Source organism: Lycium barbarum, chromosome 3 (genome assembly GCF_019175385.1).
Source record: "Lycium barbarum isolate Lr01 chromosome 3, ASM1917538v2, whole genome shotgun sequence".
NCBI lineage: Eukaryota > Viridiplantae > Streptophyta > Magnoliopsida > Solanales > Solanaceae > Lycium > Lycium barbarum.
In genome coordinates this window covers 126,305,024-126,323,607 of record NC_083339.1, presented here as the reverse complement: position 1 = coordinate 126,323,607, position 18,584 = coordinate 126,305,024, and the positions used below count along the sequence as shown (strand labels likewise).

Sequence of the window (18,584 nt, the reverse complement as noted above, 5' to 3'; positions counted from 1 at the left end):
TTTTGGATTGAAAAATAACACGAAATTATCGTTTTAAGGGGGGTGGGACCACTGGAACGGGCTTTAATGGGGGTGGGGAAGGGAGCAATCGCTGGTGGGGAAGATGGGGCCAATATATGTTGGAGCCCATTCACGCACGAATTTCGTGCGTGAAAGGCCTGATCTGCAATTTTGCAGTTTGGTCCTTTCACGCACAAAATTCGTGCGTGAAAGGCCAAAACTGCGTCTATGCAGTTTGGTCCTTTCACGCACGAATTTCGTGCGTGAATACTACTTATGTTCTTTTTTCTTTTTTTTGTACTAGTTTGGTTCAACTTTTTATTTTTTGTGCTACTTAAGTCGCGAATTCTAAATCAAACGAACCAGAAAAGGCCGCATGGGTGGCTCAAGGTTAAGACCATTAAAGCATTTGTTTTAGCCCACCAAGAGTTAAAGGCTCCTAAAATTTTGCTATTATTATATAACTAGTCATTGATACATGCTTATAGTTTATAGCTTTGTATGCAAAAAGTCATCGTTGTCTTATTATATAACTTGGGAAAAGTTTTTTAAGTTAATAAAATATTAGTCATTTATTACAATACAATACCTTGATTCTTGTTGTGAAGAATATTATTGGTGATACAAAAATTTAAGTGGTTTAATTCAAAGTTCTACTATCATTTAACTAAACACTTAAAAATTTGAAAATAAAATTTACTACATTCCTAATGTCCTGATTATATAAGGAAATAATGAACTTTTCTAAAAATTAATTGTAACTTTGTGATATATAGTAATATTTAGTGGTTGTAAGATGAATCTTACCGAAGAATTAAAATTAATTGTAACTTGGAATGTCGAAATTAAAGCTTGATAATATGGAAAGAAACTTTAATGCATTACTATGTCGCCAGACAAGTAAAAAAAATATTATATCGAAAAACTTGGAAATGGTATTAATCATATTATTATAAAAGTGAGAAGATCCTATTTTCACGCTCTCCCAAGTGAAAAGTTAAATTACCAAAATGTTCATATAAAATTGAATGCCATTTTTACCCCTCATCTAAACATTATTTCTATAATATTTTTATACTACCAAATAATAAATTGACCTAATAAATAGACTAAATAAATGATTGAATGAAAAGTCATTAGCGTGAAGTTCTTGTATCTCAAGCACGTACTACAGTGTCATTATTCGTATTGGGAGTTACTCTCACCAGTAATTATATATTGTGTCTATTCATTGTCACTGTCGGCTTTTTTTTTTGCAAGAAGTTTTTGTAAAAGTTAAGTATATAGTTGAAATAAATATTTATGTTATGCTTAAACAAATTACTTTTCTTTATCATTAATGTACAATGTAACAAAATTAATTCACAAGAAATAAAAATCATATACTAACTGCAATATTGAGCCCTTTCATTACCTATAATACTCTCCAAATCAAGAAATTGATAGTACTTAAATGCACTTAAGTGAGGTTCATATATTCTACAGTTTCAAGCAAATGAAGAGACTATATCATCATTATATATGTTGAATCAGAAGCAAGAAGGAAGAACCATATGTGTCTAAATATTTATAAAAAAAAATTATAGTTATAAAATTTTGATTTGATGTATTATAGGTGATCCAGTTTGTTTGCCCATTGTTCCGACTATTTGTCCAGTGGAGTATGTAGTTATGTTTTCTTCCTTCATGCTTATCATGTACGCATACTACTTGAATTTGTCTGTATATCAACATGATCCTCTGATTTCCTTGATCAGTTGATTTGTTTTCCAATTAATTAATGCTTTAAATGGTGTTATTCGATTTAGGGTTGTGATGCTTCCATCTTACTTGATGAGACCCCTTCAATCGAGAGTGAGAAGACTGCCTTGCCAAATCTTGGTTCAGCAAGAGTTTATGGAATCATAGAAGATGCAAAGAGAGAAGTGGAAAAGCTACGTCCCGAGGTGGTTTCTTGTGCTGACATACTTGTCGTCGCAGCTCGAGATGCATCAGCTGCTGTAAGTTTACATAATTTGTTTCCCAATATTTTTCTAGACCACAATAAACAAACCATTACACCGGTCACCGGTTAAATTAAGGCGTATATAGTATTATACTATAAAAATGAATTAGTAATCCTATGCAAAAAACAATATCAGTGGGAGGCCCGTCATGGACAGTAAAACTTGGAAGGAGAGATTTAACCTCGGCAAGTAAGAGAATTGCAGAAACAGATCTTCCAAATCCTTTTGACACTCTGGATAGACTTACTTCTAGCTTCGACAGCAACGGACATAACACAAGAGACATGGTCGCCTTGTCAGGTGATCCAAATATTAACATTTATGTTTATAATTCAAAATTCAAACAGTAACATAAAATTTTATAGGAAATTAATCTGCTCTTTGATCTCCAGGGGCTCACACAATAGGCCAAGCACAGTGTTTTCTATTCCGTGATCGGATTTATGGAAATGGAACAGACATTGATGTCAGTTTTGCAAGCACTAGAAAACGTCAATGTCCTCAAGAAGGAGAGAACGGAAATCTTGCACCTCTTGATCTAGTTACACCAAATCAGTTAGATAACAACCACTTCAAGAACCTCATCGATAAGAAAGGTCTTCTTCAATCAGACCAAGTTCTTTTTAGTGGAGGTTCAACAGATAGCATTGTTTCTGAATACAGTAATAGCCCTCGAGCTTTTTCATCCGTCTTTGCTGCTGCTATGATCAAAATGGGAGATATCAGTCCCCTGACTGGTCAAAATGGAATCATAAGAAAAGTTTGTGGCAGTGTGAATTAGTTCTTCCATGTATTATTATCTCCCTTATTTGTTCTAAAAGAATATGTTGGATTTTGTATTATTATACAACTACATATTTGTATGTTTGATGCATCGAAGTGTAATCTCTTTTACTCTTTTCTTTGTTATGTAAGACTGATGTACTTTTTCTTGTGCAAATAAAAAGTTTGTGTCATGTTTGGTGCAATGCTTCATTTACTTCCTCTTTTTTAACCTTTACCTTTCTTATACATCTCTACTAATCGATCTGTGTACTTATTTCTCTAAAATAATGGAGTAGTCTAAGCTTTGACAATCATAAAAGTCAGACCCTCAAAATTTGAGATTATGATTGTCCATTTATTACATAATATTCATTATGTAATAAAATAATACTAATCTTTGCCTGCATGAAAAAGATTCAAAATATTGTCCATCAATTAGATGAAAGAAATTTATTAAGCTCAGAGGGCATTTCACATTTAAATCAAACTTCAATTTGCCTACAAGTTTCTTTTAGACATCCTTAAACTAAGCTTCTTTTAGACATTGGTAATGCATAAGTTTTTCCTTGCATTTTCTCCTCATGGTTGTTTCCTTTTAGTTTGTTTAATATGATAGTACAATTTTGGGTGATGGGATATGGATAGTTTTTTTTATTATTATTATTATTATTATTCGCAATCTAATTAATTCTACAATATGCTGGCTAGCTGGAAAAATATCTTTTGTATGAGCATTGCCTTTTGATTTTTGGGTTCTGACATAACAATTCTTTGATTAAACGAATATTTTAATCTCAATAAACTATTGTTTAGGTTGTTATCTTTTTATCTTCCGTATTTCATGTCGATTTTTAGAGTTTCTCGGCATATTATGGAGTGTTATAAGCGTGTAATTTAACTTTATTCGTTATTTCATTAAAAAGATTTGTATGCAATTGAAAAAATATAAGATGATGAAGTGAAAATCTTGTTCATACAATAATAGAGCAAAAACCAGTAGACAAAATAGTAAAACGAAGTTAAATTATAAGATCGTATTTATTACATGCTCTATATTGTAAACGACTTAGGGGTGTACAAAGCAAACCGACAAACCGCACCAAATCGATAATCCGAATCAAACCGAGAAAAAAACTCGACAAGTGGTTTGGTTTGACTTGGTTTGGTTTTAATAAAAAAAACCCGAACACTATTGGTTTGATTTGGTTTTAACTAAAAAAAATTAAACCGAATCAAACCAACCCAACATTACATTTATAAGATTTCAAACATATTTTATGCATAAAAATATTTATTTATAAATGTCTTTCAGCTTTTTCATAGTTTTTTGTCTTTTAACATATTATTTCAAGCTTGGAAGTAGAATTTTGAATGGTCAAATAAGTTTTATAGCCCAATGATATTAGTAACTCAAATAAAACTCAACAAAAATCAAATCAATACTAATGCTAACAAAAGAAATTCATATCTAACACTGGAATGACAATAATTTTTATATCTATTCTTTAGATTTATATTAATTTAGAAAGTGAAAATACATGACTAAATTTGATTTTTTATTTAATAACTAGTCATGTAATTAATACTAATTAGCCATACTTATTTTAGCATGACTTAGTACTTTTAGATTATGATCATTTTATTTTATGCAATTTCATTAATTTTTTTCGTTGAATATTTTAGTACAATGTCATCTCTCATCACGTTTTGTGTTATTTTCTTAATAAGTATCTTAATTAGATAGTCATATCTTAGTAGGACTAAAAATATATTTGAAGTACAAGTTATATGTTTTGTATGAAGACTTTACCGGAAAAAAATCGAAAAACCCTAGTGACCCGAAAAAAACGAGAAAACCCGAGGTTGAAAAACCCGACTTTTTTTAAGTTTGGTTTGATTTATAGATTTAAAAAACCCGATGAAATTGATTTGGTTTGATTTTTAAAAAATCCGAACCAACCGGTCCATTTACACCCCTAGTAAACGTCCTACCATCTCTTGGCACTTTGTAAATTCTTTTCATCTGGCTAAATATTGGTGGTCGATTTTACTTTATCTATACTTGCGCTTACCTGACGAATTAGTGCAAAAATTGTCCAAGACACTATAAATTATAAAACTCATATCTATAAAGTCCACAAACTTTTGCATTTATCTAAGCTTGCCTTAACAGAACTATGGTGATGTAGAAAGTAGTGCAATGAAAAAAATCCACCTTATAAGGACTGCTAAGAATAAAATCTAGTTGTGGGAACCTTTGAGTATGGCTACTTTGTGTTTCCTTCGCCTCAATCACAAACTAGTTACAGTCAACTATATGAATCCTCCATATATATATATATATATATATATATATATATATTCGACTCTATTCAGCGCACGTTGAGGACCACGTAAATTGAAATTATCTTACTCACACGACTAGAATAATAGATTATAAAGGAAAGATGTTGCATCAACTTTCTGGTGGCTGCATAAGTACTTTTGAACACTGTTTTTATTACATATACAGTACTATGTTTACTGCTTGCCGAGGCCACTGCTTCCTTCAGACTCAAAGAGCTTAAAATGCTTAGCTGAGTTGATATGGAGGACGGCGAAATATAACAGTATTACAACCTGAGAAGTAATAACACCCGATTTTCTTAGCACATCACTGAACTTGAAACCAATCAAGGTTCGAACGAACCCATTATAAAAATAAAATTCAAAGAAAAGGAAGACCAATAAATGAGAACAGAGAGTGCACCAACCTTTTATCGCTATGCTTTTGAAGCTGGGCAAGCGAAACAGCAATTTTAGCACCGACGCTGGCATTATTTTTCACGAGTGCAATGTCTGAAACTTCATTAAAGAACTCGAAAGATGGAACAAACTGAAGGCAATGAATTAATTCAGGTGGCAATGTGGAAATGACACAATAATTTGTTGTGAAATTTCTTTTTCTCCATCCAGACTTCTTCAATGAATGATCACAACTAAACATCATATAGCAACAAAGGATACTTGACGCTAGAGATGCTCCACCGGTGAGTTGATTAACTCTTGCAAGCAAGAATGGAGTTTCAGCATTGCCGGTAATCTTCTTCTCTCTGGGTTTGCAATTCCACCCCAACATTAATATGTTAGAAGTATTTGGAAAATCAGCAATCAAGTTGCAAAGAACCATGTGCTTCCACAAATAAGAGGATTCAGCAGAATACTTACCGTGCTTCTTGGAGTGCTTGCTGTATTGCTGACTCAATCAAACTTCCAGAAGCAGAATGCTCCCTTGGAATGGGGACTGCTATCAACATTCCACTCTTCCGCCCAAGTCTTATGTTCGCATCTAAAGTCAAAGGTAGAGAATACAAGTGAAACTGTTGTATTTAACGAGTAAATGAATGAAGGATCAAGTAGGTTAAGGGCTGCTTGCCAATAACTCGAGCACAATGTTCTGGTGATTCTACTCGAGCAGGTGCCTAAGTTTTACGGCAAAAGATAACCAATTAGAAAACATGATGTAACGTTCATTATAAATATAATTAAGAAAAATAATATCTCATGTTAACTGAAATTATATGAGACTGCTCACAAGTTATCCAAACATTCCAAAAGAACAGAAGTAATCTATTCACCTACAGAGCAGGTGCCTAAGTTTTATGGCAAAGGATAACCAATTAGAAAACATGATGTAACGTTCATTATAAATATAATTAAGAAAAATAATATCTCGTGTTAACTGAAATTATATGAGACTGCTCACAAGTTATCCAAACATTCCAAAAGAACAGAAGTAATCCATTCACCTACACTAACTAGTATGAAATCATTTTCTTCTGAACCGCCCATCATTCCAAATAGTCAAGGGAATGAAAATTTTTGAAAAAGAAGAATAGACCATGATAGTGTTTGGTGTTGACAGCAGTGTTGTCAAAGGCGCGCTTATGCCCTGAAGCGAGGCGCAAAACACGTTGAGCGCTTTGGCTAGCGGGCGCTTCAGTATCGTATCAAGGCTCTAAGGCATTTTTTTTTTCTTGCCAATTTGCGTAATTCTTAAGAGGCAACACTATAATTGATATTTCATTTCATCGTAATTAATTTTCTCTTTCTTAGTCCATATATTTGTTATTCATACTTATAATTATTAGTCTAGGACGACACATACATGTCTGAATTTTGTTTTTCTCCATTTGCACCTTGCTTCATTAAAGCCCTATTTGCACTAAAAGCCCCAACAGACCTCAGTGTTATCAAAAGCGAAAAGCGCGAAAAAAGCTCTAAGGTCAGCTGGGGCTTTAAGCGCGAAGCGCATATAAAGCGTGGGCTTTAATGAAAAAAAGCGCAATGGTGCAAAAATACAAATATATATATATATATATATGTTTAGTCCAAGATTAATAATAATAAGTATGAATAACAAATATATGGACAAAGAAATTGTAAAAATATTAAGATAAAGTGAAATATCAATCATCTAGTGTTACCTCCTCAAGAGAGGCTCATTGGCAAGGAAAAGTATGTCTTAGAGCCTTGATGACGACACTGAAGCGCACATAAAGCGAGGCGAAGCGCTCAACATGTTTTGAGCCTCGCTTCAGGGCTTAAGCGCGCCTTTGATAACACTGACAGACCTTAGGGCTTTTTTGCGCTTTTCGCCTTTGATAACACTGGTTGACGGACAGCACATTTCAACATGTAACAAAGTTTGATCCCTTTTTCTATACTTCACTCTTTCACAGTTCAGTATAGCAATTTACTCCCTCCATTTCATTTTATATGGCAGTGTCACTGGGCAAGGTGTTTAAGAAAGAAGGGAAGACTTTTGACACATAAACTGAATATACATACCATACCAAAGGTAGTCTTAGAACTTGTGGTCTTAAAATGCCATGACATTCCTATCGCTCTAAGAGTATGTCATTAGGGTAAAATGAGAAGTTTAAAAATAAAGAGTTCCAATATAAAAATGTTTCATTCTTTTTGGGACATACCAAAAAGAAATGTGTGACATATAATGAAAAGAGGGAGTACTACATAAGAAACCATAAGTTAAGATAATTCCATCACGAGCATAAGTTGGTCTACTGTTCATATATTGGGAGGGTTTCTATGACTGTTTTAATAGTCCACTTTGTTTGTTCAATGAAACTTGTAAACAATGCTAGTATCACGATTGCTCCCATTTTAAAGTGAGTATATAAAGATCTACTTATCAAGAGCCTGACAAGGCAACTCTTGAAACATTGAGCGATAAACCATACTCCAGATACTATTATAAGCTATATGGCTCTCTCACTTTACTCTTTCTACGTCTCCTCATTTATCCTTAGCCAAGTAGCGGACAGAAACACAACACATTCTGGCATATCCGTTCTTTGAAATGTTAATTTCCACAATCAAAGCCAGAAATAGGCTTTTAGGTTTGAGAACGTGACGACATTTTCCCTAAACATTTCTGTGTATCCTCCATTCTTTACACCTTTTGTAAGTGTAGGCGATTTGGTTTCCAGATTTTAGCCTGAAATACTAAAGAACGGATGCCAGAAGAGGGATGTAAAACTGTTGCTCCAATTTTAACAAGTCAAATGGTTTCAACAGAGTATCATAGAACAATCATTTTGAAGCTCCTCTCTACAGTTGGAACTTAGTGCATCCGTGTCCTCTTTTACATCTTGTGGAACAAGTGATGAACTAATGTAAAAACATCTTTTCTATCTTTGAGTGGATCAGCAGTTGGAAAGGGGATCTATATGATGGAAACATATAACAAGAGTTAAAAATATGATTAATGAAGAAATGTGAACCTTGCAGCCACTGGTTTGTGTGAAGAAAGCAGGGAACTCATCGGTTTTATAAGCTGCAACAGTAACTCGTTGAGTTTCCTGTAGGTCAAGATAGGAAAAAGAAGTGTTGAATTTCCAAGTCATCTGTTATCATATTTAAGATATCTGAAGTTAGACAAGAAAGTTGGTACAAACCAAATATTCAAGCGTTCGAGGAATATCTAGTATCGATTTTACACCAGCGGAGATCACAGCTACAGGAGTATTTCCAAGCTCAGTAAGATCAGAAGAAATATCCATTGCTGTAAAATAAAATAAATGCATAAGAACACTCTATTCCCACATAATATGGGGGCCAACATTGGATACACCAAGAATAGGAATGTGCCTGACTTTGATACAATGTGAGAAATAAAGACACGTGAGAAATTAATAATCTTAAGAAAATGGACCTCGGGTACCAACCTCGAAAGGTAGCTTATGCGGTGAAAGTTGACATGACCATGTAAGGAGATAATCATTCATTCCTCAACCTATGTGGACCTACACTTGTTACACCCCTCCTCTGCACGTCCATTCTGGACATTTGGACCACGGATAACAGGTAAACCAAGAATAGGGATGGTACTGACTCTGATATCATGTTAAGAAAATGGACATTGATTCTAACTTTACCTGAAAAGCTAGCTCATAATGTAAGGACTTCCCTGCCCAAGATCATTTAAGGAGAAAACAGTCCATAGTAATGGAGACACTCTAAGCACCTCATATTAACCAGGTCTGCGGATATAGCACTTTTGCCATTTACAGAAGTTGAAAATCATTACTGAGCCAATATTTGGAACTAATCAGTAAGATAATCATATGAAGAAACTCTACGTTACTCCTGGTAACAGGTTGGAGATGACCACCCTAGCTTAGCGGCGCCATTCATGCTTTATTCATATTGATGACACTACTGTCCACTTACCAGTCTGTACACTAGAATGTCCTTGACATGCATCTTGTTCTCCATTCTTACTTTTATTTATAAATCAAATATTTGTTTGCCAACTATCTCAAAGCAATTTGGCAAGCTATCATTCTAATTAAATAATCAGATGCTACAAAGCAAAATGCATATTTCTAGCATCACCACGAAAACAAAGCACCAAAGCACATATATAAGCAGTGATTTACTCACTATTCTCTCCATGTCTATGAACTCCTCCAACACCACCAGTGACAAATACTGGAATACCGACCTGCAAGATACAGCAGATTTTTTGTTGCAAAAGATCCGGATGACATCACAAAGACCAAACAAATTACTAGAGAAATCCAATTTGAATGCAATCGTCACCATTGAAGCAAGATACATTGTTGCAGAGACAGTAGTTGCCCCATTCTCCCTGCCTGCCATCTAGGAAAAAAAATACAAGAAACAATAACTTAGAGAAAGCTTAATCTGACAGCTTTGTAGCGGCTTCCCAAGAATATTTGCTACGATCCTGGTAGATATCCCAACATATGCTTCGGACCTTTTGAAGGGGAAAACTTAAAGATGAAGCATATATCTAGCCTTCTATGGCTGAAAACACATGAATAACAGCAGATGCCAGTCAGAGACAAAAGGTAGAACCAAATATAACAGTGCACACCAAAAACTGTTACTTATGTGCGAATAGTTACCATTCAACAGATATGCAAAAGAACTAAAAATGTTTTAAAGTAAACCTTTATTAGATTTAAAAGTCACACTTCCTCAAAATACTTAAAATTGTGGTAAAAGGATGAATAATCAATTAGAAAACACATTTTGTTATAAAATAAAAACTGTCTTCCTAGAAATATTTGGAACTGTAACAGGGGCTTGTTAAACAAATAAATATAAGATAGTGCAAGCTGTGAAGGAGTACACTTGTAAACTTATATAGTCATCATCAAGCACATAATTCTGCCAGCATATATTACAAAACAAGCTATGGGCATGCTATTTTCTCTAGGTCCATGAAGCTTTTTCATGTCACATCTCGAAATATCCACACAAACATATATTTATATATTCCTCGAGCTAGTGAAATTTAAGTTTCAGCAGTCAAAACAAATATTTTAACAAATATGATAAAGGCAAATAAGATATAATTGCCCAGATTAAGTAACATAGTTTGCAATTAACTTACAACAAGTGCAATGTCTCTACTAGCAGTTTTTCGAGCTTTGCTCCCAAGACGTGCTAGAATCTCTAGTTCTTCTGTAGTCAAGCCTACCATAAAGAATACAATTCATGTTAAAACATTTTACATGCTACTATAATTTCCCTAGTTAAAAGAAAGTTAACACAGGAGTAAGACAATTCCGAAAAAACATTAAGGACGTGCAAGTATTTCAAGTTTTATCATTTCAGAGGTTCACAGATTTGACTAGAGTATCAGATAAAACTTGACAAGCAGATGACGATCAGTCCATTTTAGTTAGTAATGATGTCAACATTCTGGAGATCCCGTGCTATCATTCTTGAATTTTGTCACGAAGTGTAAGTTTAACAAATAATTTATCAAAGATTCAAAGCTGCTATAGAACATGACGTTCTGGAATCAATTAAACAAGATGGAAATGGTTCACAGCAGAGAAGCATAGATGCTCTGAAAAAGGTTACTTTCCATGCCAAATTGCTCATCTTCACATACCATTTCAAAAATATTTCAATTGCTCATCTTCACATACCATTTCAAAAATATTTCAATTGCCCATCTTCACATTGAACAACAGAAACTGTACAAGTAAATTGGAAAGGTCAAAACTTTCAGACAACGGTCAGTCACTCATGGAATATACATCATCCTATGCCGGTGCTGAAATATGATTGAGCATAGAAGTCAATGTACATAAAAGTAGCAGTGTATATTTTGAAGAAACATTAGTACTTTGTAAAATAGTCCATTTCGTCCGTAAGAGAAAGATGTTAGAGTTAAAGCACTCATCAATTTAATTGAGCTACCAAAAGTCGAAAGTTAGCATGGCTGTGGAAAATTGATAAACAGATAAAACTAGACAACTTGGTCTCTGTTGATAGTTAAGATTCCATATTAAGAAGCCAAGAACAAAGAGGTTGATATTTATTGCAGATTACTCTTACTCGAGCACCACCGGAGTGCCATGAGGTCTTTGGACACTTCAAGTTCAGGAGAGATGTGATGAACTTAAGAATTCTAGAAATCAACCCCACTTTCGTGCAATCTACCTCCAACCAAGAAATGAGAAAAGAGAAGATTAGGATAAAGGAAAAAAGAAGAAAAGAAGTCTCAGATAAACACCTATGCATGGTACGCCATCGAGAATAGCAATAGTGGCAGGTACAGCTCCATTCTCCCTCACAATGACCTCCAACTCTTTCGCTGTCTCAAAATTTTGAGGATACGGCATTCCTGGAAACAGCAAAAGAAGCCATAGTTGGAACTACTATCAATAGAACATACATAAGAAAGTAATATCATCTCCTTAAGACTAACTAATTTGATACATGTAAGGTTAAGTAAGGCCAACTACTGAAATGCATTGTCGCAAAGTTAAGTCTTTGCTCAGCCTGCCAGTATGTTCAACGTACAATAAGCGCCCACAATAGATGAGGTAACTCATTGATCATTCAAGTAACCCGTTATTTTTGCTGTATAAATGTGAAGCAGAATTCTCCATCTTTTGTTTCTCTATTTTATTTCGGAGAGCGGGGTGCGGGGAGGAAGAATGGAGATCAGGGGCACACCTAGTGCATAAACAGTCTGTTCACCAGACCCACAGCTTGCAGCTCCAAATTTATATATGTATATACGTGAAGATCCTTTAAATGATGGTAAATATTAAGAAAACTGAGAACTGCTTCAACAGAGCAGTGGATGCATGGACCTTTGCTCCTCAAGCCAGTTAGAACTCCGAACCCATTGACATCTCATCCCACAACTGCCCCTCATGGAGATCAAGTAACAGCATCACCTCTCATTCATATTTCCATTACATTCTTTTTTCAACTTCCTGGTAATGTACAACATTATGCTTTAGATTGTAATAATAATTAGCATATAACTTTTTCTTTTTTTGATAAGCCAAGAATTCCTGATGGCCAGTGGTACACAGTTTGAAACTCAATGGATAATGGGCCGCCCCTCTACTCTTCTCCACGATGGCTAGTGCACATAGTATGAAACTCAATGAACAATGGGTTTGCCCCTTTACTCTTCTCTACGATAGCACAGTTTGAAACTCGAGAGATAATGGACCCACCTCTACTCCTCTCCACTTAAATATATGGCTTTTGCCCGCACGCCAGAGTTTAAACCCCTAACCCAAACATCACAAGTTACGCTCTTACCACTAGTACAAATTACTAGTACATAATTTCCCTCCATTTTTTTTACTAATAACACATAGCAAACGATAATAATTGAGCAAGGAGGTTAAAATCTTCCCATACCATGAGATATTATAGTTGATTCCAATGCGACAATCGGGCTTCTATGTTTTAATGCTTCGGAAACCTCCGGAGATATCTTAATCCACCCCAAATTTTGACCAGCCTATAAAGGATGAACATGTAAGTCAAAAAAAAAAAAAAAGGCATTTGCAATTTCATTGGTACTCCGCAATCTAAAATCCTGCTTTGGAAAAAGGGTAATCACTAGTATTCCCTCGTCCTGAGTTTGACCAGGCACGAAATTTAAGAAGGTATAAAAATGGAAAGTTTAAAGTTATATATTGTATATAGAAAAGTGTCATTTTTTTTTCTTTTTTGTTGACAGGAAAGAGCGTCGGGAGTAAGAGAGAGTTTAGTGGTACCTTAGAGGCAGAAGCTGCTGAAGTAAAGTGTCTACTAAGGATTGCTAATCTAGAATTAGGTGAAGAAGCCATAAATGATTAAATAACTTCGGTTTTTGCAAATAGTACAATACGATAAGTTTCAGGCTTGATTTGTGATTTCCAAATAGTCGACTTCAACTCCGACGAGTAAGCTGACAAATGAACTTGCGTTGATACTGTGCTCCTGAATTAAAAAGTGTCTAATTTTCAACACAGGCTACTTTTTAAAAACCGGCCTGAAAAGTGGCTACTATATACAAGTTTTACAAATTTATCAACTCTGGGCCAGCCAACTCTCTCGCAACTCAACTAAATACACGGGATAATGGACCCTGGCATCTCATCGGTGCCCAAACCACACCCATGGGTGCTATAATATTACTCGTTTTCAAATACATAAATACTCCAAGCGGATTTTTGATTGTGATATAAAGAGAAGATGGGGTTTCTTTTCATTTCAAGAATTAAAAAGTTACCGTAACTTTTTATTTGGTTATGAGGTTTCTCTTACAATATCTAGTTTGAGAAAATGGGTTTTAAAAGTCGGGAAAAGGTCGGTTTAATTTGATTAATGAGAATTAAATTGCATATTTTTGTCATTATAATGCAGGAAGAGTAGTTCGCTAATATAACGTAAAAGAAGTGAGATTTTCGACGTAGAGGAGAGCGCGTTTATAATAATTGTGTGTCGTGAAGTTCAAACTCTATGTCTGAAAGGTTGAAATTCACGGTTCAAATTTCAGAACTATATCATGAAGTTCAAATTCTGGATCCTAACGCATCCTAAAAGTCAAACTCACTCTCTCAGAGTTTGAAGATTTATACTACAATGCCTAGGAAAACTATATGGAATGACATAGTTGTTGTATTATAACAACAAAATAGTCGAATTAGATACTCCCTCTGTCCCATATTATTTGTTCACTTTTTTAAAAAAAAAAAATCAAACTATATAATCTTTAACCAATATTTTGAGATATATTTCTTCACCATATTAGTATGAGAAGATTTGCAACTTGTAGTACTTTTTATGTAGTTTTTGAATATATAAATTATAATTTTAAATTATTAAATTGACTTAATCCAATTTTATTTCAAAGATTTGTCAACTTGACTCTTGAAAAGTGAAACAGAACAACCAATATGAGATAGAGGGAGTAATTGTTGATTATTATTGCCAATGCTGATTAATAATGATTTTTTCCAACTATCGGTGATCATGTTGGAGCTTGGCAAACAAACAATCAACAGAAAGGTTACGGTGAAGGAATTACAGTACATATCAAAGTTAGAACGTAGTGTTACCACACTTCAAGTAGGAAAAGGTCATTCCCGTACAATTTTCCTTTCTACTAACATTAGAATTAAAGTTTTTACAATTGTTTAGACATTTTAAAGTACCTATGCAAGTCAATCTTATTATTGTAGTTTTTGTTTTTTGTGCTAACTATAATAGCGCCATGGCTTTTTTCACTTCCGTTAGTATTTTTCTAGACTGGTAAGGGCAAGGACCGTGTACACTCTCTACCCTCCCACTTGTGGGATTGTTGTTAGTGCCAACTTCTAAGTATAATAACAACTGAAAGAAATGCTGACAAGGCAGGATAAATGATTCAAAGAGCTCATATTGTTCGCCATACTCCAAAAATTTTCTCAACAGTAGGAAATCAAGTATGCAGTTCCATTTGTCTAATAATGGACCTTAAACATAAAACAGAACGAAGCCACAAACACTGACGAAGAACTGCTGGAACTACAAAAGCAAATAGAAAACTCTCATTGTTGTCCAACTTCAGCTTTCTTCTTCTGCCAAAGCCTATCAAGAGCACTATCGGCGTCTCCCTGCAGAAAGAATTTTCATGTCAATAGCAGTAGCACAAAAATGACGACTGTCAAAAGCAAACAAGATAAACCACCCCATAACAAGATCCTAAGACAACAATTCCAAGCAAAGAAGAATCAGAAAACAATATGCCCGAATCGTAGCTCCAAAAATGTAAGTGGAAGAAGCATCTTTCTTTAAAGAGCTTTTGACAGGGGATAACAAACTAGCTGAATGCCACCCACCAACATAAGCAAAGAGTAAATACTGCTGCTAAAGTATACAAAAACACATTATCAGTGCTCAGTTTTCAGTTTCATTTGGCAGAAAGAAGAACGGGACAAGAAAAACAGCCTTCCACTGAGAACAAGATATCTAAAATGGAATGCAACAAGGAACTCAGACCAAAGATGCATTGCCATGATAAGTACTCACAAACTCAGGCAAATGAGGCGAGTAATCGGCAACCATTTATGCTCCACTTACAAAGATATGTCATGCTTTTTATAAGTCCATGAGGCACAATCAATAGTTCACTCTTAGAAAACCCAAGTAATTCGGAAAAAAAAAGAACACTAACTGTTTGGCACGACTCAGAAGTAACAAAGAATATACCTGGGCACGAATAAATCCACAGAGAGCATAAGTGGTGAACTGGCCGGTGTATCGGCCAAACTCATCCAAATGCCCAACGTTGAGCTGCACAGATGCGTGATCCTTGGAAGTGATCAGCCTGTTAGTGGCAGAGCTGCATCCAAATAGCACGTTAATTATCTAGGATAGCCTAATATACATCTGCATTACATAGATGAACAGGGGGCAGCAGAATCTAACCCAAAGGGGTAGGAGTAAGAAATACACACCACTTCCTGGGGATGTAAAGGTCCATGTTTTGTCCCTCATCGTTCTGCATCTTGACAATTGCTTTACGCGAATATACTCTAGAAGTGGAAAGCTCCTGGTTTTAAGAGGGAAAGCAAATTAAAGACCAAGGCACTAACAAAACAGTATCCTTTTGTTTCATATGTAGTGAGCCTACATTAGGCCACTCTTCCTTACATAATACAGAAGTATTCCAACAATTGCGAAGGCATCCATAAAAGTAAAAGTAATTAAACTTTGACCATACAACTCCACATGATACATAAAATGAAATATTACGAGATTTCAAAAGTTTAACTGTTGGAGTTTGAGAGATCAATAAACGGACATATTATAGTTGTCGGAGTGTAATACAAAGTTGGCTTGATATCAAAAGAAACCCTCATTTTATACATTTGAATATGAAACATGGAAGCTCACATGATCATATATTGGGATGGAAGGAGGAACTCTATCATTTATCTTCACAAACAACAACACCAACTAGTTGTGTTCACAGGAACCCACGAGGTTTTGCTTCATAGAATGTATGTGCATTAAAATATCCATCAAATATTTTTAAATAGTTGATTGTAAACCAAGTATTATCGTATATTAACTTGAAGTAATGTTTTTTTTTAAGGCATGGGAACCCACAGCCGCTACCCTTCGGGTGCACACAGGGTAAACCCAGCTCCTGTGCAATAGCTTGCAAACCACACATGAGAGATAACCTGCACTAGGCAAGCCTGGTGCGACGAGCTTGACCCAGAAGGCAAATCCCCTACTATTGTAGGCAGGGGGTTTCGAACCTGAGACCTCCATTATGAAAGCCCCATGCTCAACCAACTGAGCCACCCTTGCGGTTTAACTTGAAGGAATGTAGGAACCCATAAACTTCAAATTCTAGATCCGCCAATGACAACAAATGTGCCTCGGTACCATACAAGTTGGGGTCAGCTACATGAATCCACAATAAATCATTTAACCTCATTTCATACCCTTATCATACTAAATAAAATAAAAGTAAAAAATGAGTTTGTGGTGTGCGTACAAAGATTCTCAACTAGGACAACGAGCAGAGCAGTGAAAATGTTTTTTTATGGCAAGGGAACCGGCAACTGCTACCCTTTGGGTGCGCACAGGGTAAACCCCGCTCCTGTGCAATAGTCCGCAAACCACAAAAGAGAGATAAACCACACTAGGCAAACCATGTGCGACAAGCTCGACCCAGAAAGCACATCCCCTACTTTCGTAGGTAGGGGGTTTCAAACCGACCTCCATTATGAAATCCCCATGCTCAACCAAATGAGTCACCCTTGCGGGTCAGAGCAGTGACAATATAAATAAATCATAATTGACAACAGGAAATTATCGGACAGATATGCTGAAAATTAAAGTTAAAATCGTACTCTGATCATTCACTACACTGCAAAGCATACTACTTTAACACAAAAAGTTGAAGCAACAAAAAGGATACAAATAGTCACCCATACGAAATGATGCTTCAAAAAGATAAAGCTGGCATTGACATACAGCATCTTCATGGTACTAAATCAATTAGGCGATACAAAGAAATACAAATTTCAATTCCACCACAAAGTTTGTTTTACATGAAAATGAAGCACTCCTTATTTATCCAAAAGATCAAATAGACACCATGGAATACGATTACAAAATTGGCCATGAAATTAAAGTAAAAAATAGGCTATGGTGCTAAATCAACAACATACCCAATGGAATCTCACAATGTGAGGCCTGGGGAGGGTAAAGTGTACGCAGACCTTAACCCTACCTCCCGAGGTAGGAAGGTTGTTTCCAAAAGACCCTCAGCTCGCAAGAAGGTCAGATAGGAACACGCAATTCAAAGCAATATGAAAATGAAAATAATAAAAGCGAGAAAGCCATGATAAAGCAGTCTGAAATAAGATATTCAAAGTACAAGAAACAACGGATCGTAGCACAAATCAAAGGACAAGAAACTAAAGAGCAAAACTACGACAACTAGTACAAAAGGGCAAGTGGGACTCCCTAATAACCTTCTACCCTTACATGAGTCCTTCAGGCTATGGTGCTAAATCAATTAGGCTATATACGAAATACATACTCGAATTCCGCCCACAAAGTTTGTTTTACATACACATAAAGCACACAATATTTATCCAAAAGATCAAATATACAAAAAGGAATAGAATTATACTAAATATTTGGTCATAAAATTAAAGAAAAAAGGGGATTGGGAGAGAAATTGTACCTGAAAATCAGACAGAGACGAAAGCAATGAAGGACACTGCTCAAAGGCTTATAGCTAAAACCCTAAATCAGCATGAATTTACTTAAACAACCCTGATTGTTATGCGTAATTACCAAAACCGAACCTGGACCCATCGGCCCACGTTAATTAGAAAAGACCCGTTAAAAATGAATAATTTCACTAATATACAATCCAACATAAAATATTGCATCCACGTAACCATATTTTTTATTTACATCCGCATAGCCAACTTTTCTTTTGCAGCAGGGTTTATACAAACT

General features: G+C 35.2%; 3 protein-coding genes across 5 annotated transcripts; 1 reads left to right on the top strand and 2 right to left on the bottom strand.

Annotated features, from left to right (window-relative positions):
* The first annotated feature begins 1,478 nt into the window (after positions 1-1,478).
* Positions 1,479-2,949, top strand: LOC132634130 (lignin-forming anionic peroxidase-like). 2 transcript variants are annotated; one of them, XM_060350432.1, is made up of 3 exons: positions 1,479-1,668; positions 1,809-2,306; positions 2,399-2,949. In XM_060350432.1, exons 2-3 carry the CDS (start codon positions 2,123-2,125, stop codon positions 2,785-2,787), a joined length of 573 nt encoding a protein of 190 aa, XP_060206415.1. In that variant the 5' UTR covers positions 1,479-1,668; positions 1,809-2,122; the 3' UTR covers positions 2,788-2,949. The 2 variants fall into 2 exon arrangements, with proteins under 2 accessions (XP_060206415.1, XP_060206417.1); XM_060350434.1 differs by having other exon boundaries at positions 1,481-2,000; positions 2,142-2,306.
* A 2,244-nt stretch (positions 2,950-5,193) lies between these two features.
* Positions 5,194-13,733, bottom strand: LOC132632323 (pseudouridine-5'-phosphate glycosidase). 2 transcript variants are annotated; one of them, XM_060348207.1, is made up of 13 exons: positions 13,346-13,733; positions 12,984-13,086; positions 11,833-11,943; positions 10,699-10,781; positions 9,879-9,938; positions 9,720-9,780; positions 8,732-8,838; positions 8,558-8,635; positions 6,187-6,232; positions 5,979-6,099; positions 5,778-5,863; positions 5,525-5,609; positions 5,194-5,390 (listed from the first exon to the last, which is right to left on the bottom strand). In XM_060348207.1, exons 1-13 carry the CDS (start codon positions 13,415-13,417, stop codon positions 5,384-5,386), a joined length of 1,020 nt encoding a protein of 339 aa, XP_060204190.1. In that variant the 5' UTR covers positions 13,418-13,733; the 3' UTR covers positions 5,194-5,383. The 2 variants fall into 2 exon arrangements, with proteins under 2 accessions (XP_060204190.1, XP_060204191.1); XM_060348208.1 differs by lacking the exons at positions 12,984-13,086; positions 13,346-13,733 and adding an exon at positions 12,279-12,816.
* Positions 13,734-14,973: 1,240 nt separating this feature from the next.
* On the bottom strand, positions 14,974-18,348 carry LOC132632322 (small ribosomal subunit protein eS21-like). The gene is made up of 4 exons (XM_060348206.1): positions 18,304-18,348; positions 16,052-16,146; positions 15,804-15,936; positions 14,974-15,208 (listed from the first exon to the last, which is right to left on the bottom strand). Exons 2-4 carry the CDS (start codon positions 16,099-16,101, stop codon positions 15,143-15,145), a joined length of 249 nt encoding a protein of 82 aa, XP_060204189.1. The 5' UTR covers positions 16,102-16,146; positions 18,304-18,348; the 3' UTR covers positions 14,974-15,142.
* Positions 18,349-18,584: the final 236 nt, after the last annotated feature.

What these genes read in the sequence shown, in the direction of transcription:
- LOC132634130 (XM_060350432.1), top strand. Translation starts at nt 2,123, where the DNA reads ATGCAAAAAACAATATCAGTGGGAGGCCCGTCATGGACAGTAAAACTT. An exon ending in AGACATGGTCGCCTTGTCAG is followed by an intron (nt 2,307 to 2,398) that starts GTGATCCAAATA and finishes TTTGATCTCCAG; the next exon opens with GGGCTCACACAATAGGCCAA.
- LOC132632323 (XM_060348207.1), bottom strand. Translation starts at nt 13,417, where the DNA reads ATGGCTTCTTCACCTAATTCTAGATTAGCAATCCTTAGTAGACACTTT. An exon ending in GTAGAGACATTGCACTTGTT is followed by an intron (nt 9,939 to 10,698) that starts GTAAGTTAATTG and finishes TTTTTTTCCTAG; the next exon opens with ATGGCAGGCAGGGAGAATGG. An exon ending in TGGAGCATCTCTAGCGTCAA is followed by an intron (nt 5,610 to 5,777) that starts GTATCCTTTGTT and finishes ATGAAGTTTCAG; the next exon opens with ACATTGCACTCGTGAAAAAT.
- LOC132632322 (XM_060348206.1), bottom strand. Translation starts at nt 16,101, where the DNA reads ATGCAGAACGATGAGGGACAAAACATGGACCTTTACATCCCCAGGAAG. An exon ending in CTTTACATCCCCAGGAAGTG is followed by an intron (nt 15,937 to 16,051) that starts GTGTGTATTTCT and finishes ATTTGGATGCAG; the next exon opens with CTCTGCCACTAACAGGCTGA. An exon ending in GTGGATTTATTCGTGCCCAG is followed by an intron (nt 15,209 to 15,803) that starts GTATATTCTTTG and finishes TTCTTTCTGCAG; the next exon opens with GGAGACGCCGATAGTGCTCT.